The sequence below is a fragment of the Peromyscus eremicus genome, chromosome 4 (assembly GCF_949786415.1).
Source record: "Peromyscus eremicus chromosome 4, PerEre_H2_v1, whole genome shotgun sequence".
Taxonomy (NCBI): Eukaryota; Metazoa; Chordata; class Mammalia; order Rodentia; family Cricetidae; genus Peromyscus; species Peromyscus eremicus.
The window spans coordinates 111,106,298-111,123,889 of NC_081419.1; the positions used below are offsets into that span (position 1 = coordinate 111,106,298).

Consider the following 17,592-nt stretch of genomic DNA (forward strand, 5'->3'; position numbering starts at 1 on the left):
CCAGAGGCCAGCTTCCTGAACCCCGCCATGTGGGAACAGACAAGGCCCCTGGAGCTACCGGGAACCTCAGCTCTTGCCCTGTACAGATATGGAGGACAGTTTGATATCAGAAATTCTCAGGAAGTCAGATATCCATCACCCAAAGTCTGCATGTTGAGGCAGCCCAATACTCACTCCCTGGGTCAAGGTGGTAACTAGATGGGCCCAAACATCAGACTACCCACTGTGTGGCAAAGAGAACCTCCAGGGATACGCATACACATAAAGCCATAGGGTGTGGTATATAATGACAGCAGGGTATCGCTATTAATCCAACCCCAACAGCTAGGAGGAAAAAACAAACGAGAGAGTACTAAGTCTCTGTCTTCACCCCACACCAATCCCAAACCTGTTTAAAACCCTGTTAGTGCAGTGGGCATCCCCTATGAGTGCTCCCAAACAATTCACCTCCACACTGCAAGCCATTAATCCAGTGGTATTTATTCAAGCAGTATTCACACTTGTCAAATAACCAGGGAATTGAGGGATCCCACAGCTCCCGCCTTCACAGCAGCCCCAAGGTATTTTTTTTTTTTTAAGAACTCAGATAAGCTTTGCTGTTTGAAAGCCTCCAAAAGTGCGTCACCCTGGCCCCTTCCAGATGCTCCATCAGACTGAATGAGCAGCACCAAACAGTGGGATGGAAAAGCCAGCAAGAACTACATAAGCTCAGAAGAGGCCACACTGTTCCATGTTTTCATACAAAAAATTTAATAAATATTACTTTTCAAAATTTATTGCCAGGAACAACACATCAGAGATGCATTCTTATGTTCATATAACACTAATAGGACAATACAAAGTATCTTCCCAGTCTCAACAGTGAACCAGGATTACTCTGTCTTATAAGCCTTTTTGATCTTGAACTTGGTAATAGCACTTTGATATCCTCACTTAAGGCAGGCAGTGTACTCTATGATAAATCTAAACAGTGATCTAACTGGACATTTTATGGTTCAAGTATTCAACTAGCTTATTAGAATACTCCCTAAATGCAGTAGACAACAACAGAATCAAATCTACAAGTGGTTCAGCATTACATACGAACAGTGAAAAGGAATCAGAATTTACAAAGTAAGATTGGTGTGCTTCCGCCTTCACACAATGAATTTGATACTTTGAATGAGATTCAACCACTCACATTCTGGCTACAGCAAATCATAGCTCAGTTCGTTCCCTTAAACTGCTAGGTAGCAGATTACCTGCCTGTCTCTTTTCAAGTCTAAAGCAGGAAAAAAAAAAAAAAAGAAAAGAAAAGAAAAAAGAACAAAGAAAAAGAAAAAACCTGTTCTAGACTAATTCTCAATCTGCCCCAGTCAGTCCTTAAAACGTGTCTTAAAGTGATGCTCTAAAGGAAGTGTTTGAACACCTGACGTCGGAAAGAAAAAATTCCATCAGTATTCCCAGGTGAAGAAGCCTATCTTATCCTTTCAAGAGAAACTACTATTCCAAAACACCTTAATTTTGGCTTACAGGCAACATGTAATGAGAAAAGTTCACCAAAAAGGAAAAAAAAAGTCATATTCTTACAACACTATCAAAAACCTTCAGTTCTAAACACATTACGTATAAATAAAAAGGAATGATGGTTTAAGGCTCTTGATTATTAAGTTAATAAATCAAATATACACAGTGATTAATAAAAAAATTATTTACATAACTATACAAAAATTCTACTTTTGACACATTTTTCCTCTTTAAATTCTTCATTTTACCAGCAACTGCTGACATCAAAGCCCCCCTCCCCCAACAACAAAAATACAATAAAAAAAATAAATAATAAAGTCATTTGTGATAGTTGCTGTGGTTCTGAGCTTGCAAAAAGGCACTTTCAAATACAGAACTACTTGTACGTCATCATAAAACCAATATACAAAAACAACTCAAGAGTCAATAAATATAAATAGAACTATGATCCTAATGCTGCGTCACCATTAGGACCGCTGGCACAAGTGGAAGCTCCTGGCTAGGGCTGGGCAGCTCCTGGGAGCCCCGATGTGTCGGCTGCAGGGGAATGTACACCCAGGCACATTCACTAGTTTTTGCATAGCATGAGCGCTGCACTCGATTTCCCAGCCAACCACAGAAACTACCAGGGCCAGTGGAAGCCAGCTTGTCGAAACTTAAATTAACACAGGATTCTACGTCAACAGCCTCAGACTGGAATACGACAACAGTTTAAAGAAACTACAAGCCCCGGGGTGCCCTCAGACTCTACCTATGGTGGCAGCCCACTGTCTGCTATACGATGTACTCCATCCGGTTCAAGCTCTGGGCACTTTCCAAGTCTCTGTTGTCCTGTTTGTTTGTCCAGTTCGGGTGTTTGGTTGGTGTGCCGCTGGGGGCCTTCTCCTCTCTGTCTACCAGTGTGTACACTGGCTGTTTGGCAAACCTGACTTTCTGCTGGTGTTTATCCATGTCGTCCTCCTCCACTTCGGAATTGTGTGTCCTTATTTTGGACATTTTGGAGTTTTTGTTCTCATAATCCTTAATGGGGACTGTGTTGGCTCCGTGTTTCTCAATGGGGTTTTTGATCTGGTTCAGCTGTTCCCGCACATTGTTGGTGGTGTTGTCCTCAGAGGCAGAATGCGTGTGGCTGCTGGGCTTCCGCCGCTTCCGAACACACCAATAGAAGGCTGTCACCAAGCAACAGACCCAAGCCACTGTTAAGACAGAGCTCAGCAGAGGAACCAGGAAATCTGTAAGAGAGGCAAAAGACCAATGAACTCAAAAAGAAGAGCTATCACCATGGGAACAGAAAAACACCAACAGTGGTTCTCCTGTATTCAGTTCCTGAGAGGGGCACTGTGGGAGACAAGTCCCTTTTCACAACTGCAGCTACAGTTTGTCACTTCACAGCTTGGTAAACTATTGCTGAGATGCTGGCCCTCTAAGATATTTGTCTGCAGAGGCACCTGCTAAACACAGTAGCACTCCTCTGGTCCCTCCCAACTTCACAGGACAGGGGTTGCTTCTGGTCCCAGGGAGTCTGGCTACTTTCGTGGCTCAGGATCAAGGCCAATTTCAGAGTCAACAGAAAACCAACACAAGCATTAACAAGGCAAACCCCCAGAGTCAGAAGCCCTGGTTTCTGATCATCAAAAGGGGAATTTGAATATCCTGACAGACCATCAAGCCATCCATCCAGTGAGTGACTCTCAGTGCTCAGGACCAGCTGGGCTAGCATCAAAAAAGCCAAAGCTGCCTTTGAGCAGCATCAACAGCTCGGAGCAGGTACTGCTCTGCCCCAGGACTTTGCAGTGGATTCAGATCACACCTCTTCTTCATGGGAGCTTGCCAACAAGATAGTACATACAGCGTGCTAGTGGGAGAGAAGGGTCAGGTGTATCTCTCTGCCTTCTTCAGCCAATACCGATGTAGGTTTTATGACCTTGGGCAAGGAGATTGATGGATCTGAGTTTTCCCAGTAGAGGGGCTTCTAAGATGCAAGAGGTGACTGACTGTCAGATCTTTCCTAGCTGATGGCTTTCCTGGACGGTGTGGTCAAATCCATTGTACAGCCACCAGGAAAGGATATGTTCCAAATGGACACCCACCTGTTCTGTTTTTCATAGGACGCCTCTGAACTCTGACTTCTGCAACAGCAGCAATAAGTGAGCTGTTTCCATCACGTTTACTAACAAGATCTATTATTTTATCAGTAATTTCCTTGATAGGATTCCCATCATCCCGGATGTCTTCTGCCGACTAGAAAAAAAGTGAATTATCAGATGGCAGTCATCACTCAAAATAACACCACAGCAAGGATAACTAATGCTTTCAATGCAGTTGCTGTTTGATATTGCCTAACTGAACTCCCTTGTAATCAAATAATGAGCAGTGAAATGGTCTTATACTCACAATGGCCACATGTATTTCATTGTTTGCTGACAGAGAAGGCTCACAGGCTATGTAGATTGAATATTCAGCAGAAACATTCTTCAGAATATTCAGATTCCTCAATTCACTGCAAATGTGCTCAGTGGTAAGACCCTGCAATGATTAAAAAAACAAAAACATGTAAACACTCGTGTAAAACAATGGAAAAAAAAAGGCTCCTGGCCTCAATTATCTAGATTCAAGCCTCACTTTGTTCTAAGAGACAACTTATGGCTGTAGAGAAGTAGATGGACCCCCTCATTTGCCATACTGCTTTGAAAGAAGCAGACACACTCCCACCCCCGGTTAAAGAAGTTACGTACCGGAGACATCATCTCCTTGTTGAAAGTGAAAGTGATGTTTGCACAGTTATCTTGGTAATAGGAGTCAGATGTGCACTTGGTCCTCACTGGCTGGAGACTGGAGGATCGGCATTCGCCCACGCCAGTGCAGGGGTGCACAAAGCACTGGTCATCAAGGACTGGAATGCAGCTCTGACCACTGGGGCATTCGCTGTGCCCTTTGTGGAGCCGGCAAGGTCTAGGGCCACACCAGACCTGTGGAGGAGAAAACAGGAGCCGGTGGCTTAGCAGGAATGTCTACCCATGACTAACACCCGAGAACTACAGCAACTTCCATCGCCCTACCTTGGAGCAGGCGATCCGTCCGTTCAGGCACTGACAGGTGTTACAGTCATCATCCCACCTGGTCCCATCAAGTATCACTCTCCCCATGGTGATGCAAGATCTCCCTGAAACTGAGAGGTGGAGACGCTTGAGGAGGAGGTTTCCTTTTCCACAGACTGGATCATGGTTCTGAACTTTTTACCCCCTCCCTGTTAAGAAATAGTTACACCCATGTCCTTTGTCACATGGTAACAGCTCCTCTTGCAATGTCAGGCACGGGCACTGGCCATCCCCACTGACTGCTCACTTTTGGTGTCTTGACTATAGCAGTGTCAGCAGATGTGACCTGAGAGACCCCTGAATGGAGCTTTCACAGTCAACTGCCTCCCCCCGCCCCCCCACCCCCTCCACCCCCACCATGTGCTTGCCATCTATTGTGAAAAGTACATGCCTCAGAGAGAGCTGATGACCAGTCAACCAGAACTGGAGCTGCAATCATTACTCTGCTCACCCATCATGCTATAAGCCACAAAAACGGATACTGCAAGCCACTGGGTTTTAAGGATTTAAGGAAGTTTGCTACACAGTGATTTTGTGGCAACAGAAATCAACAGCTACCTTCCTGCTGTTCCCTTCCTCCTTGAGCATGGTGCCCCCAGTGTGAACAGTCAAATGGTGACTGCAATGCCCACTCAACTCAGAAGTCACACAGGCAGCCAGACCCTGGCACACTTACCTTCATGGCATTTGGCACCACTGTGTCCCGGAGGGCAGATGCACTGGTAGCCATTGATCTCATCCACACAGGTGGCCCCAAAGGCACAGGGGGAAGACTGGCATTCATTGATGTCTAGGACAAACGGGTTCAAGTTCAGGCTTTAGTGGAAAGAGTTTTTTGTTTTTGACAAACATCGACAAAGTATCCAGATCCTAAGTACAAGCTTGGCGAATTTCCACATACACAACAAACAGATCACTCGTCGCTCATAAAGCCTCTATTGGCCACTGGCCCCCAAAGACCAGGCCTGTCCTGGCTTCTGAAGCCGAGAACATTTGGAGAGGCAGCATTTTTTCCTTAGGTTCTTTCTCTTCTGACTGTACCCTTTACAGCAAGGCTGGCAATCACTCCCTGATCATGGGTCAGAATGAAAATTTGAACTCCATTGGGCCATAGAGTCTGTCCCAGTGACTGGACTCTGGTGTCACCCTGTAAGTAGGTGCAGACAATGAGAAAGAGCAAAAGTGTAGCCAAGTGCCAATAAAACTTCACTTACAGAAACAGGTGGGACCGCTGTGGCCCCCAGACCGTCCTTTGCCAAAGCCTGATTTAGTAGGCAAAACAGATACAACCTATCCATCTAGCGCTGAAGTCCACCTCAGGCTGTGGGACTGCAAATACCACTGAAATTTCAAAGAATATGAGGAAAAGAACAACAACGTTCTGCGTGTGTGTGTGTGTGTGTGTGTGTGTGTGTGTGTGTGTGTAGGGAGGGGAGAGATGTTTTTAAAAGTAGAAAAAAAAAACCTCAGAATTCAGTTTTTCTCTCACTTTTTGATTCTAATCAGTTCTCTGGGGCCTAGACTACAGAACGGTCTCTAGAAGCCAGAGACCCAGCTGCCTTCCTGGACAACAGCTTGACCATCGTTTCATGCTACTCACGAGGGAAGCAAACACTTTCCTCAGGGCCCCCTCATAGCTTAGCTGTCATCCTATGGCTGACGTGCTCCCTGAGAACAAGGAAGGCTGTGCCACCCAGAGAATGAGCAGCGAGGGTATCAGCCAGGGGTATTTAAATCCAAGCTGGATGAAGGAGATTAATTGGAACCATGGTCTTAATTGCCCTTAAAGATGAAAGATTGGAATGCTGAGGAGGGTGGACAAGTAAAGCCATGGGAAAATGAGATACAGTGGTACTTACTTATCCTGCAGTCCGGCCCAGCAAAACCCGGGGCACATTCACACCGATACCAGTTGTCTCCATCCACGCAGGTCCCGCTGTTGTAACTAAGAAATCAAAGGTGACCTTTGTTACCAACATCCAGGTCTACAACCCATCCATCACATGAAGCCATGCCTGCCACAGACATCAGCTTTCACCCCAGGCCATATCTGCTGCTGACTGAGGCGCTTAAAGATCCTGATGCCTAGGTCCCACCCCCTGAGAATCTAATTTTCTAGGTCTCGGTTGCAGCCCAGGCACTGGGACTTTTAAAAGCTCCCCAGGTAATTCGCGTGTGCAGCCCAAGGTTGAGAATCATTGCTCTAAATGAAGACACAACCTGGATAATTAAAGTGTGGTCCACAGAGCAGCAGGACAGGGTCACCTGGGAGCTTGTTAGAAACTCACAGCCCCACTCCACAGATCTCCTGAATCAGAACCTACATTTTCAACTTCATCCCTGGAGATTCCCATCACCTTACAGCCAAGTACTAGCTTAAAAGGTTGCCACACTTACCAAGGCTGAGGACTGCAGTCATTGGTATCTGCAAAGAAAAAACAACTTAACTTTGGGGGTCTCCATCAAAATCATATTTATTTATTTCCATAACACTCAAATGATAAAGTCACACTTAACACCAGTCAGATAGGTTGAAAACCTAGTCTAAATTGGAAGCAGGCCTGGATCATACTCAGTTTCATTTGCCGTGGGATACATGTACACAGGAAGAGGCCCTGGTAGGGAATGGGGGCAGGGGGCGGGGGTGGAATGGAAGGAGGCAGGCTGCTGGTCAGACCCAGAGCTGGGAACAGAGAAACCATCTGTCCCCACTTATCTCACGGGTGACTTTCTCATGGCCAGGTCAGGGCTGTATCCCATCAAGTCATTAATAAGGACCCAGGTGATACAGAAGCAGACATCAAACAGCAGTGTTTCTGGTTTCGATTCCAAATCCCCAGGAGTGTCAAGGACAGGCTGCAGTAGCCCAGGAAGAATTCAAGGGAGGCCACTCACTTTGAGTACAAATAGGTCCCTCCCAGCCTTCTTTGCAGACACAGGTGAAGGACTCGCCGTTGACCACACAGGTGCCTCCATTATGACAGGGGCTTGGCAGGCAGCTACTGTTTCTGGCTGTAAGACAAAAGGTTAAGACCACCACTTCCTGAGGATCCAAGATGGTCTGAGAGGGCAAGAACCAGACCCAAGAGAATGATCATTGAGTCCCAGGAGCCTAGTGGCAGGAAAGCACAGATGATGGCCATGCACACAGCAAGTCCCACCTAAGGCAGAAGGTTACCTATGTTGCAGGTTGTTCCTTCCCAGCCACCAGGACACATGCACTTAAATGCATCCCCTTCATCATAGCAGGTACCGCCATTGTTGCATGTGGCCTCGTCACACTGGCTGTCACCTGAAGAAGAAAGACCTTCGAGCATGAATGTCTGTGCTGGAGAGCTCCCCTCCCACAGAAGACAGACAGGAGGACCCTGGCAGCTACACTTACGGGAATGGCAAGTCTTTCCTTTCCATCCATTTTTGCAGTCACAGTAAAAGTCATTGACCAGGTCTCGACATGTACCCCCATTGTGACAGGGGTTCTGGCTGCAATCATTTATGTCTAGAACCAAAGAGACACAGCTGAAGAAGATTCCAAGTCCATTCGTGATAATAAGGGGCATCTTTCCTATGGTGAGATCCAACCCTGGCTTTCTATGCTGCCTCCCGAGAACAAGTGAGTTGATCCTAGGACTTCAATATAATCACCCTTTTCAAGAAGTTCCCAGCTAGGAGGAATGAATACAGTTATGAAGACAGGATACAATCTTCTGGAATGCCCATGGCAATTAAAATCAAGATGGACAGAAATTACAATCAAATCAGAGAGGTTCCTTCCAGGCACTCATTCTAACTACCAATCTATTTCCATCATTCCCCAGCAGTGGTTCCTCCCCACTGTTGCCCAGAAGCCTTAATAAATGCCAAGGAGATACATGAGATGAGGCCATTACAGCCACCGTAATGGAAATCTCAGGAAGACCGCAAAGGAAGGCTTCCCAAGGGAAGGTGGTAACCTCGTTCCACCCCACCCACCCTCATCCCTCACCCTGGAGCCATCTGTTCCCCAAGGCCGCTGCAACTCACTGGTTTCACAGAAGGCCCCCTCCCAGCCGTCACTGCAGATACACTTGTAGGAGTTAACGCCATCGATGCACGTGCCACCATTTTTACAAGGGTTGCCCTCACAGTCGTTAATATCTGTGAAAGGAAGTGCAAGGGAAAATGAGGAGCGGAAGGGCACATCATGATGTCATCCAGCACTACCTGGTGACTTTCACAGCTGCCTCCTGAGAATGCGCCTAGAAACACCACCACCCTTTCTAGCCAGGGACTTCTAGAAGATACCTCCCGTTTTCTTTAAGACCCTCACACATTGGCTTATTTGGTAGGCCTGACTGGAGAAGAAACTTCTACAGAAAAGAGGGACCACTCGAATAAGTAAGATTCATCTTGGGAAGCTCAAGAGGCTATTGGTGGTCTTATCAATTGACTACTACCCCCATATGAGATCTAAACAAACCTTTACTGGTCTCCTCTAACTTTGTTTCTGACTAAAGCAATTCAAACACAAATGCTCCCCAAGCTCGGTACCCACTGGGCTCCCAATTCCCAGTGGAGTCTTACTTTCATGGCAGTAGGTGCCGGTGAAGCCTTTGTTACAGTCACAGGTGAATTTGCCTCCCGACTGGCTCTTGCACTTCCCATGGGGACCACAGACGTTAGAGGAGATATACCGCACCCCTTCAGGCGTATCGTTGGAGGCCATGGCCACAGTGCAGCTGTCAATCACTGAAGACAGGCTTGGGATCAGACTCCAACCGCACACCCACAAATAGCATTTCTAAGCAGAGGACTTAGCCCATGCCTGCCTGATTGGAGAGGGTCACTCTTGGGCTAATGAGTTAAGATATCAAGAGGCACTTGGGGACCAAAACCCAACAATGTTCCTATGATAGGTAAAATTAAGACTCCCGAGTGGACAGAATATTTTTTAAAGTTACTTGTACGTCGCACCTTAACATCTGATTTGTTAAATGCTTGTCAAAGAAGACAGACCACCTTCACACTTCATCTCTTTCTTTCTCGGTTTTCTGAGACAGGGTTTTACTGCGTAGCCCTGGCTGTCCTGGAACTCACTCTGTAGACCAGGCTAGCCTCGAAACACCTGCCTCTGCCTCCTGAGTGCTGGGACTTAGAAGTGTGCAACACCACTACCTGGCTCTCCTTCTCTATCTTAAGCAAAGCCAAAGGACAAACCTACGTAAGTTTAAAGTTATACTACCCAAGAGAGTAGCTATAGGCCAATGTACTTATTTTTAAATGAACTACACACACACACACAAAAGTGTCAAGTACTAGTGACTTTCTAAATGTCAGCGGCCAACACCCTGCCATGGCCACTGTAACCTATGCAAACCCAAAACTTCCCCACTGCGACAGAGGGCCACTGACAGTGCCCCTTGGAGTAATTCTTTTTGTCACAAACTCGGCCACCTCTGAACTGGAATGACAAATGGATTTCACATTCTCTCCCTTGGGCTACTCATACACGTGGGTCTCCCAACTGGCAGCCTGACAGATTAGCTCCATATGTTCTTGTTTCCCTAAGTGATCCGACAAAGTATTTCCCATCTGCAAGTCTTTCCTCCCCCCATAACCACTATTCAGGGGGAGGTGGCAGGAGGTAGTCTAGAGACAGACAGGTCCAGGGGATGGAGGTACCTTCACAGGGGGTTGTGCGACAGTGGTCTTTCAGGTGTGAGCAGTTCTTGCCCTCATAGTCCTCAGGGCACTTGCAGAAGTAGTCACTGGCACGATTGTAGCATTGGGCACCATTCTGGCAAGGGTTGGGCTCGCAGTAATCGATGTCCAGCTGTCAAGGGACAGGAGTACGAAGGAGAGGGTCAAAGGAAAGCAAGGGTGTCACCATCACGTCTCTGGGCAGTAAACAACTGACCCCTCCAACCACTTCTACACGGAGACACCCTACACACAACAGACCTATATAACCCTTAGGGCCTGCCATATCCCAGAAAATCATTAAATCACAGGGCAGAGTGACAGAGCAGAAACGGGGCTATGTAATGCGACTCAAAGCCAAGCAAACAGGCCACAGTCATGAAGAAGAAACTCATTCATCAACACCCGCTTCTACCCACATTTGTCTAACAGAAATTCCCTAGTCAGTAGGGTGCCAGAGGATGTCAGAGGCCTAAGCACTAGGGTAGGGTAGGGGGCTGGGGAGGATGGAGAGGGGGCAAGGGAGGGTGGAGAGGGGGCTGGGGAGGGTGGAGACGGGGCAAGGGAGGGTGGCGGAGAAAAGGTTTCAACGGTAAAGCTTGGCGATCTGCAGTTTTTGCCTCCACTCACCTGACAGAGGTTTCCAGAGAAACCAGTGGGACACAGACACTGGAATCTGTTGATTTCATTCTGACAGTGACCCCCATTCAAGCAGGGGTTGCTAGCACATTCATCGATGTCTCTTTCACAGTGATCGCCTGCATAGCCAGGTGGACAGATACAGCGATAACCATTAACCAAATCCTGGAAAAGGAGAAGGGGGAGAGAAACACATGCACATTTTCTATGTATTCGAAACCACAGAACGTCAGTGTTTTATCATGACTGCTGTAGCTCTGGCAATCCGCTGACATGGCCACATGCTAAGCTCTGGTGTGGACTAGCAGTTCTGAATTCATGCCTTTAAATGGCCCTCGAAGGCTAGGGTTGGTGAGAAGCTCAGCATTTCACCCGCATTTGTAATCCCACAGGGACAAGGCTCTCCTAGTATCACATACAAATCTTAAGATTGTTCCCATTTAAGCAATGACTTACGTACCCGACAGGAGGCGTCATTCTGACACTGGCCAAGGCAGTCATTAATATCTTAAAAAAAATAAATAAATAAATAAACAAGTCATCATGTTAAAGAGGCTCATAACATTCAATCGGGCTTACCTGAAAAGTACAGGGCTGATAAAAGTTTCAATCAGATTTCCCTGTGCTTCCGGTGAGATAAAGTTTTTACACTGGGTGGGGACCCTCCCTAATCCTCCCAGACAAGGGAGTGAAACTTCACATCATTGTTTTAATCACCTTATCAGAATATGCCCAATTTTAGCAGCTAACAAGCCTGATAAATTGTATGTTTTCCTTGCTGTGCTAGCCTGACCACTCCCTCTCCAAAAACATCCCCTTCCCGCTATAATATAAGGTTTTCCTTCTATTCAGCCAGAGAGTGCCTGCACAGCTCATACACCGCGCACCGCGGCGGCAGCGGGCTCCATCCCTCCCCTACTCTAGTGCTTAGGCCTCTGACATCCTGTAGCACCCTACTGACTAGGGAATTTCTGTAAGACAAATGGATGGCAGGGGGATAAATAGATAAGAGACACCATCAACCAAGTTTCACAGAGAGAGAGAGAGAGAGAGAGAGAGAGAGAGAGAGAGAGAGAGAGAGAGAAATCAAAACAGACACAAAGTCACTCACTTATGTCACAATTCTGACCCATCCAGCCAGGCAGGCAATCACAGTAGTAGCTGGCAATCAGATTCTTACAGGATCTGGCATTTACACAAGGTTTGGCCTCACATTCATTTGCATCTGAAAAGAAGCACGGGTGAGCACTGACAAACGGGGGTTTGCACCTCCTCCCCCGCACCATCCTCTTGAAAAGAAACACCATAGAGCTGGTCTGAAACAGCAGACATTTTAACAAGCTAGCTAAATAAGAAAGAGTAGGTGTCCTCTATTTGGAGCATGGGAGCCCTCTCCCCAGCCATTATCCAATAAGGGACTCTAATTGATAACTTTCCTTAGGGGTGCTGGCTAACAACCAGCCCCCAACAGAATGGCGGAAAGACACCAGGCAGTTCTGGGCAAAATCCAGTGCAGCCCCAGTTGCTGGGGTTTAAATGTGGCAAAGAGAATGCGGACAGCTCATCCCTCAAGAGGTCATCCCTGTTGGGAACCCAGCTGAACACTCCTCGGACAGACCATTGACATGGTTCAAGGAATCCCAGGACTTTCCCACAGGACCTAAAAATGCTAGGCCATTTGCATGTAAGTTATTTCTCCCAGGCCCATTAGACCCCGATAATAAATTACTTAGTATGATGGAGTGCAAATACACACACACTCACTGCTGGCCACATGCTCATCTTTCCGCACAGCTCTAATGAGCAGAGCCAACCTTGGCTAAGAATTATGGTCACAAGAGTTTTCTTACCTAACTGACATGTCTTGCCAGTCCACTGGGGCGGGCATACACACTTGAATCCATTCACCAGATCCTGGCAGGTGCCCCCATGGGAACAGTTATTTGGAGAACAGTCATCAATGTCTGTCCAACCAGAACAAGAGAGGGGCAGCAGTTTAATTTCATTTGATCCACTTGGCAATTAGATAATGCAGCAGCACCCTCCAGAAGAAGAGCCTTCACCTAGGAACTGGACGTCTGCTACAAGTCTAAGGAAAGCCATGAGTAAGGAAGGTAATGAACAGGCCCAAGCCTTGATTTTAGCTTTAAATCCCCCACTGCCCTAGTTCAGTTAATCCGTCCCTAAGCAGCGAGGGAAAGAAATGTAGTTGGAGACATACAGAGCATCAACTTAGTGGTGACAAGGGACATTCGTATCTGCTTTATCTTTACTTTTAAGAGAACTCTTTCCTTCTTGGCTCAGAGATCAAAAAGAAGAGGCATGGAAATGTAACCTTCTTACACATGGAAAATCTTATTCCTGTGAATTGCTTACAAGTTTTCCCCAAACTCACATACACAGAGGCTGCAAAAGGCCCCATCAGAGATCTCATTCATTTATAATGTGTGCCACACTTGATTTATAAATTTGCACACTGAGACTGACTGACAATCCTCACAGAGGAGAACTGCTTCTGCCCCGGTTAAAGAGGGCACAGGAAAGGTTGAAAGGACTGCTGGGGCTTCAGAAGTCAGGGCAAGGGCAGGGGCACCTACTACCTCCAGAACCCACATCCTTAACCACGCCACATACTGCTCCTAAGGTGCCAAGGACAGTGGTTTTCAGGCTTGGCTGAACCCTCATGCTCCAGGAACTCATTAAAGACCACAGATTGCCTAATTCTGGTATTGTGTGTGACCAGAGCTCTTCACTGAGAAGCACACCAACAACATGGTCAAGCCTCACAGCCAAGCTGCAACTCAACTCCTTCTCTCAAAGCCTTCTGACAATATTCAAAGGTTGATCTGAATTCTCGTACCACAGGACTAGGGGAGACAAGTCCAAAACTCACATGCAAGGGAATCCGATTCTATCCATCACAGACACATCACTAGTCACCTTGGTGGTTAGGAAGGGGATTCTGGGAATCGTCCAAGTGCTATTGGACCACGCACCAAACTGTTGAATGTACCCACTCGTCCTCTCCCACCAAGGTAGATGTATCACTAACGTGTACACTGGTCAAGTCCAGGTCTCTCCCACAAACCCTCTCTTAACACAATAATCTTTCAGAACAGACACGTGACAAAACCTGGGACTGACTTACTTGTGGAACAGGTGGGCCCAGTCCAGCCTGGAGAGCACTCACACTCAAAACCCAAGGAGGTCTCCTTGCAGCTGCCTCTGTTGTGGCAGGGGTCAGAGAGGCAAGCGTGCTCAGCTGTGTAACGAGAAAGCGGGTCAGTGAGGGAGGACAGCATGTGGCACACCTTATTCCTTCCCTTCCTGCCACCATCCAGTCTCCTGCCTTGGCGACTAGCCTAAGCAGATAACAACAACAACAAAAGCAAGTTTGTGATGTAACTCTGCTGTGGGGTGACGAGGGTAAAAACTTTCCAACTAAGCTGTCTCAAGTCAGATTTTCAATACCTGCTAGAGCCGAGGTTCATTTAGAATCCCGCAACCTCCACTGTCAACACCACCTCAAAGCACTAGGGATTTGGAGACGTGCCATAGGCTCACAGAAGGGCTGGGATAACAGGGGCTGTTTCATCTTTTTTTTACAGGTGTGTTAAGTGTACTGATTTTTCTTTTGGGATTTTTCCGTTTGTCATGGTTCTCCATGAATGTGTGTGAAGGCTATTATCAAAAAACAATGCCATCTTGACTAATTCTAAATAAAATAAGCTAGCTTCTGTTCATCAGTTGTCTAGCCCTGTCCTGCATTTGAGTCACAGAATTTAGCTACAAATAAACCCCAAATCCTTTGGTGACCATCAATGTTGACACCTCAAGCTACCACTTCCCAGCTCCAAATTTTATTTTATTTTTTTAAGAATTTCCTATTTTGTACTTTTGATCATATTCACCTCCTCCCCCAAATTCTCCCAAATCCAAACCCCCCTTCCCTACCCACCCAATTTTGTGTCTTTAAAAAAAGAATGAAACAAACAAAAAAACTATTTGATTTTCAAATGAAGTGGACAGAAAATGAAGGCAAAGGGGTCCCGCCTAGCTTGGGCCACTTACCAATTTCACAGTTGGGTCCTGAGTAGCCCTCAGGGCAGGAACATTGGTATTTGTCAGGACCAGTGTTGCTACAAGTTCCCCGGTTGAGACAAGGCTGATGAGTTCCACAGTAATTCAGATCTGCCCAAAGACCCGAAAATTATGAAACGAAACAAAACAAAAAACTGCTAACTGGTCCCAGTTCTAGGCCATGCAAGTTTTAAAGATATGGCTCACCCCAAATAATCAACCTACAACTTTAAATTCAAACAGTCCTACTAAGAGGCCTTGTAGAAAGTTAAACAGGGCCAGGGCTGTACCTATAATAGTGGGTAGGGCACTAGCATCCACAAGACCCTGGGTTTAGCTCCAGCAACACCAGAAAACCAGAAGTGGTATTAATGTCGTTCTACCGCGTAACCTCAGTTCCCCCAACTGCTGTCAAGTTCTCACGCCACCCCAAGGCTCCTCTGTGGTCGTACCTTTGTCACAGAGCTGTCCACCCCAGTTGGTCTCACAGAGGCACTGCCAGGGCTCATTGCACGTGCCGTGGACACATCCCGGGTGCGGGATGCACTTATCGCAGTACAGGCCCTGCCAACCATATTGGCACCTGCAGACAGACAGCAAACCCCTTCCTTAGCCTTCTGAGCAGCCAGAGACGCACATAATTATAACACACAGCTATTTGTTTTGTCAGGAAGGACAGGATAGCCGACTTCTCAGACTTGCAGGGAGTTCTGTGTGAACACTTTCACAGTTGGGACAAAGGGTGTCCTCTCAGCCTCCCCTAACAAAAACAGAGTTGTCTGGGGAGCAGCCAGCATGGGGTGCCCTCCACAAAGCCATTCTCTTCCCAGGCTCCCAGGAATGAACTAAGGGGTAGGGACTGGCATAAATCAATCCCAGGTCCTAGTCAGGACAGACCATACAAGGGGAAGGAGCTTCTGGCGACCACAGCCATACAACCCTGCAATGCTGCACGTGAAGCCCTACTCCGTACAACCTCAGTGCACAGAACTCAATGAGACAAGAGGGCGGCAGGGGAGCAGCTCACTGGATCTGTAGACTCAAACAGGAGGGAAGGAGAGCAACCTCATTACAAAGACGTAGATCTCTACACCCATCTCTGTAGGAAGGGGGGGGGGGCAAGAGTGCTAGGAAACAATCCCATAGATAATTCATGACCCATTACCCCGGCCAGGCATGCTGATTTATAGTTATTTCTCACTTTAGAAAGTAAGAGGGGGAGGGGGAAGACGGGGGTCAGCTTGGTTTATGTAGTCTTGGGGGAGTTGAGTTTCCCTTATAAGTACCTTGTTCAACAGACTCCTTTGAGGTCACATGGAACTTTTGATGCCCAAACAGAAACACAAACATAAACCTTCACCTGGGGTAGGGGAGGGCAAGGTCTCCAAGCCCTCTGCAACTTGAACCTCCCTCTCAGAATCAGTCTCAAAGGGGCTGGGGAAAGGCGGGGGCCGGCAAGCAGCCGGAGCATGAAGATGGAGCAAATGTAGGTCCTGCAGAATCAGCCCAGAGCAGAGCCTAGGGAAATGCAGGGTCAGATCCAACTCTGTAGAAACCTCTCAGCTGTGACTCTGGAGGAAGGAAAAAAAAACAAAAAAACCCCCACCCCCTGGTGGTCCTCCCTCCCTCCCCAACCAGAAGGAAGGGCTTTCAGTTCCAGAGAGCTGGAGGCAAAGAGCAAATCCTGGTCATGGGAAAATTATAGAAATCTAGCTATTAGCTAATCACCCAGGCTGAGAAGCCACTGAACCCTTGAGAATCCTGACTACTTCCTAACTTCTCAAGACAGCCATCCGCACCCAAACACTGACAGCCACCAGAATGTGGGGCTGAAAGTTAATCAGACACAGGCTTCTGCTGTCTGTAAACTAGATCATCAGCTGAAATGACAGGTGACTATTTAAAAGACTGACCTAAGAACAAAGTATGTCATTTGGTGGGAATAATTTTCAGAAGCAGATACCCAAGTTAATGGGAGGTAGGAGGGTAGGAAGCCAGTCTGTCAGATCAGTATTCTTAACTTAGAAGACATAAGGGAACTGATGTCTTCCCTCAATGTCCCAAGTGAAGGATGGTTATGCTTCTTTAGTTTGCCTAATAAAACCAAGCAGGACAGCTGAGGACCCAACCTAACCTCCTAATTAATGAAGGTTCAATGCCCAAGCATAAAAAAGCAACCACAGGAGGCCATGGAGGACTTCAAACAAAAACAAATAAAAATCCTGACCCTAACAGAGACATCTACCAAGTTATTCCAGTGTAATGATAGATGATTAGCATTCTCATGAGAAACTGAGAGACTTTCCTGAGATGATGATTCATAATTAAGTTTGATATTTTTGGCAGGCTGGCACTAAACCAGCCTGTATACCCAGAAAGGGGCAACCCGAGTCTAACTGAGCACAACAAAACCAGTGAAGTCAAGGAAAAAAAAAAAGTCCATGTAATACATAATCCAAAAGACAACTTACAGGTAACTCGCCATGCAACTATTTCTGGAGCAGGACCCAACCTGAACTTCCTTAGCTGGAAGGTTCTGTTTTGATATTCTTTCAAGGCAGAGAGAAGGAACTGGGCTGAGAGACTATGC

At 46.9% G+C, this 17,592-nt stretch overlaps 1 protein-coding gene across 1 annotated transcript in view; it reads right to left on the bottom strand.

Moving 5' to 3' along the window:
• Nucleotides 1-462: 462 nt before the first annotated feature.
• The window catches only part of Jag1 (jagged canonical Notch ligand 1), a 34,907-nt gene continuing 17,777 nt past the window's right edge, over nucleotides 463-17,592 (bottom strand). Inside the window, exons 6-26 of the mRNA XM_059261508.1 lie at nucleotides 15,455-15,585; nucleotides 14,994-15,113; nucleotides 14,071-14,184; nucleotides 12,773-12,886; nucleotides 12,034-12,147; nucleotides 11,383-11,429; nucleotides 10,914-11,087; nucleotides 10,266-10,416; nucleotides 9,168-9,332; nucleotides 8,628-8,741; nucleotides 7,990-8,103; nucleotides 7,783-7,896; nucleotides 7,500-7,616; nucleotides 7,002-7,029; nucleotides 6,464-6,549; nucleotides 5,281-5,394; nucleotides 4,566-4,675; nucleotides 4,242-4,475; nucleotides 3,901-4,032; nucleotides 3,597-3,747; nucleotides 463-2,738 (exon numbers count right to left, since the gene is read on the bottom strand). Of these exons, the coding sequence (XP_059117491.1) occupies nucleotides 2,281-2,738; nucleotides 3,597-3,747; nucleotides 3,901-4,032; nucleotides 4,242-4,475; nucleotides 4,566-4,675; nucleotides 5,281-5,394; nucleotides 6,464-6,549; nucleotides 7,002-7,029; nucleotides 7,500-7,616; nucleotides 7,783-7,896; nucleotides 7,990-8,103; nucleotides 8,628-8,741; nucleotides 9,168-9,332; nucleotides 10,266-10,416; nucleotides 10,914-11,087; nucleotides 11,383-11,429; nucleotides 12,034-12,147; nucleotides 12,773-12,886; nucleotides 14,071-14,184; nucleotides 14,994-15,113; nucleotides 15,455-15,585 (2,902 nt within the window). The 3' untranslated portion in view covers nucleotides 463-2,280. The remainder of the gene's footprint in view (nucleotides 2,739-3,596; nucleotides 3,748-3,900; nucleotides 4,033-4,241; nucleotides 4,476-4,565; nucleotides 4,676-5,280; nucleotides 5,395-6,463; nucleotides 6,550-7,001; nucleotides 7,030-7,499; nucleotides 7,617-7,782; nucleotides 7,897-7,989; nucleotides 8,104-8,627; nucleotides 8,742-9,167; nucleotides 9,333-10,265; nucleotides 10,417-10,913; nucleotides 11,088-11,382; nucleotides 11,430-12,033; nucleotides 12,148-12,772; nucleotides 12,887-14,070; nucleotides 14,185-14,993; nucleotides 15,114-15,454; nucleotides 15,586-17,592) is intronic.